Source organism: Spinacia oleracea, chromosome 4 (genome assembly GCF_020520425.1).
Source record: "Spinacia oleracea cultivar Varoflay chromosome 4, BTI_SOV_V1, whole genome shotgun sequence".
Lineage (NCBI taxonomy): Eukaryota > Viridiplantae > Streptophyta > Magnoliopsida > Caryophyllales > Amaranthaceae > Spinacia > Spinacia oleracea.
The window spans coordinates 66,786,883-66,790,184 of NC_079490.1; the positions used below are offsets into that span (position 1 = coordinate 66,786,883).

The following is a 3,302-nucleotide window of genomic DNA, read 5'->3' on the forward strand; positions in this document are numbered from 1 at the left end:
AGGACGTAATTTAGTAGATGCGACAATTAATGCAAGTACAAGTTTTTCAAGATGTGAGTACCTCATTTCGGCGCTAAGTAAGGACTTACTGACGTAGTAAATGGGTAATTGTTTGTCGTCTTCTTCTCGTACTAAAACTGCACTAATGGTCGACTCAGTGACTGCAATATACACCTGTAATTCTTCATTGTCCTTTGGTTTCGATAGCAACGGGGGCTCCGACAAGTACTGTTTAAGTTGTTGCAGCGCAGCTTCGTGTCGGTCGGTCCAGCTGAACTTCTCGTTCTTCCTGAGGATGTCGTAAAATAATTTGCACTTGTCTGACGACCTGGAGATGAAGCGATTGAGAGCAGCCACTCGCCCTGCTAACTTTTGCATGTCTTTCTGACTTCGTGGTGAATGTAGGTTGATAATTGCTTGGACCTGGTTGGGACTAGCTTCGATGCCTCTTTGGGTGACCATGTAGCCTAGGAACTTTCCAGAGGAGACTCCAAACGAGCACTTGGTGGGGTTGAGTTTCATGTTGTATTCTTGTAAGACGTTGGAGGCTTGCTGGAGATGTGAAATGTAATCTGAAGCTTTTTTGGACTTTACCAGCATGTCGTCAATGTAAACCTCCATGGTATCTCCTAACTATTTCCTGAACATCTTGTTGACGAGCCGTTGATAGGTGGCACCGGCGTTCCTTAGGCCGAAAGGCATGACTTTGTAACAGTAGGTTTCTCGCTCCGTGATGAAGACGGTCTTCTCCTGATCGTCTGGGTGCATCAGAATCTGGTTATACCCAGTGAAGGCGTCCATGAAGGTGAGCATCTCGTGCCCGGCAGTGGCATCTACCATGGCGTTGATGTGGGGCAATGGGAAGGAGTCTTTAAGGCATGCTTTGTTGATGTAGGTGAAGGCTATGCAAACACGCCATTTCCCGTTCTTCTTTCTTACTACTACGACGTTGGCCAACCAATCTGGGTATTTGACTTCCCTGATCTTCCCGGTGTCTAGTAGCTGTTGGACCTCGTCGTTGATGATTTGGTTGCGTTCTGGGGCAAACTTCCGTCGTTTCTGTTTGACGGGTTTGTGATGTGGGTCGACACTGAGCTTGTGAGTGATGACATCAGGACTGATACCTGGTATGTCTTCGTGGGACCATGCGAAACCATCTGCATTGGCTTTGAGAAATGTTATGAGCTCCGACCTGGTGATGTCAGGCACGTCGCATCCAATAAAGACGACTTGCTCTGGCTTAGTAGGATCTAAAATGACTTCGTCGAGCTGTTCAGACTTGGGCTCTTTGTAACCTGTCGGGTCGGGACTAGACTGTAGTTGCTATAATGAGGACTTGTTGGTGGCTGAGGGCTTCGGGGCCGCTTTATAACACTCTTTGGATTCTTGCTGGTCTCCTTTGATTTCCTAGACCCCCCATCGAGTCGGGAACTTGATAGTTTGGTGGTATGTCGATGGGATGGACTTCATGTCGTGAATCCATGGCCTGCCCAAGATAATATTGTAAGATGAAGGGCAGTCAATGACACAAAATTTTACCTGTTGGTTGACCCCTTGGGCGTAGACGGGTAGAGTGACTTCTCCAAAGGTAGTCTTCGCTTCGCCGCTGAATCCTATCAATACTGTGGACTTCTTCACGACATCTGTGTCTGGGTTAAGCCCCATCTCCTTAAGGTCGTCGAGCATCATAACATTGGTGGAGCTGCCGTTATCGATCAGGACTCGTTAGATCATACAGTTTCCAATGGGGATGGATATTACAAGACCGTCATGATGTTTATCGGAGATGTCACCTGCATCGGATTCGTCAAAAGATATGGGGGTTAGGGATTTTGCGGCTACAGCTCAGGTCGGTCTGTCGGTCTCGCTTTCTCGAGCATGCCTCTTCGCTGCAGAATAAGTTAAACCACAAACGTCAGAACCTCTAGCAATAAAATTTACAGTTTTAGTATGAGGGGGAGGTGGAGGAGGTCGAGAAGGAGAATTGGAGTTGTCTTTGTTGATAACGCCACGAGCTTTGTCTGACATAACGTCCTTGAGGTATCCGTTCTTTAGTAAATAAGCCACTTCTCTTCTTAGTGCTACGCACTCATTGGTAGTGTGACCAATGTCGGCATGGAAGTCACACCACTTCGAGGGATCCTTCTTCGAGTCGGGTTTGCTGGATTTCGGCGGCCATTGTACTGCTTTCCCCATCTTCGAGAGGTGGTTCATTAGACCTACAGTGTCAACACAAAAAGAATATTCGTTAATCCTTGGGGGCAGGTCGGGACTGTTTTTCCAATCGGAGTCATCGTCTTCTTCCACCACTGCTACGTGTTGAGGTCGGGAATAAGGGGCAGGACGATCATTGCTTCTCTTGGGGTAAGGTAGTCGCCTGTCCGTCTTGGTGTAGTCTTTGGTTCCTTTCCTAGAGTAGAGAGTTTCTTCTAGCCTGACTTGGGCCATTGCTTTGGCTTGGGCATCTTCAAACGTCTTGTAGGGATATTTTATTATATCTCTCCATAGGTTGGTCTCGCCATACAATCCTTGTTTGAACGCTTCGATTGCAGCTGGGACGTCACACTCTAGTACACTCACCTTCTCCCTGATGAACCGAGCTATGTAATCCTTCAGAGGTTCATCCGGGCATTGGACCACACGGTATAGATCGCTTGTCTACTTCTCCAAACCTCTACTGCTAGCAAACTGCTGGTTGAACATATTGTCGAGATGGGCAAAGGAGGTGATGCATCCGTTTGGCAGACTGGTTAACTACTTCAAGGCGGGCCCAATCAGTGTCGACCCGAATCCTTTGCAAAGACTAGCCTCCCTCATGTGCTTGGGAACCGGGATCGTCATCATCCGCTGCTTGTAGGTCAAGATATGCTCCCTGGGGTCGGTTGTTCCATCATACATGGGCATATTAGGTGGGCTAAAGCGCTTCGGGATGTCAATCGCGTCGATGGGGTCAGCATATGGTGAGCCGGCATAGCTATCCAGGCTAGCTTCTTTGATTGGTGTTCGTACTCCAGGGATTTTGTTTATCATGGTCATGATCTGTTGGAGTTGGTGGTTGGTATTTTCGCAGATACTATTGAGCACTGGGACGAGGGGGCTGAATGTTTCGGGGAGGCTGGCTTGAAGGTGTTGGTAGTAGGTGTTTTCTGGATACATGTTGTGAGGTTGATGAGGAGTGAACTGAGGCACGACTTGTTGCATGAAGGGAGGTGTCCCTAGGGCCGCGTTGGTACCTGCAACATAAGGGAAAGGAGTTACGAAACCATGACTAACCGGAACAACTGACCTGTTAGGAGTGTTGT

At 48.1% G+C, this 3,302-nt stretch overlaps 1 protein-coding gene across 1 annotated transcript; it reads right to left on the reverse strand.

Moving 5' to 3' along the window:
* Nucleotides 1-633: 633 nt before the first annotated feature.
* Nucleotides 634-2,196, reverse strand: LOC130471595 (uncharacterized). The gene is made up of 3 exons (XM_056841814.1): nucleotides 1,883-2,196; nucleotides 1,540-1,702; nucleotides 634-1,314 (listed from the first exon to the last, which is right to left on the reverse strand). The coding sequence occupies exons 1-3, from the start codon at nucleotides 2,194-2,196 to the stop codon at nucleotides 634-636; spliced, it is 1,158 nt and encodes a 385-aa protein (XP_056697792.1).
* Nucleotides 2,197-3,302: the final 1,106 nt, after the last annotated feature.

Bases quoted from the DNA above. Each gene is read 5' to 3' on its own strand.
- LOC130471595 (XM_056841814.1), bottom strand. From the start codon at position 2,196: ATGGGGAAAGCAGTACAATGGCCGCCGAAATCCAGCAAACCCGACTCG. The intron at 1,703-1,882 runs GCATGCTCGAGA...CGATAACGGCAG, and splicing joins ACTTATTCTGCAGCGAAGAG to CTCCACCAATGTTATGATGC. The intron at 1,315-1,539 runs GTAAAATTTTGT...TAGCAACTACAG, and splicing joins CCCAAGGGGTCAACCAACAG to TCTAGTCCCGACCCGACAGG.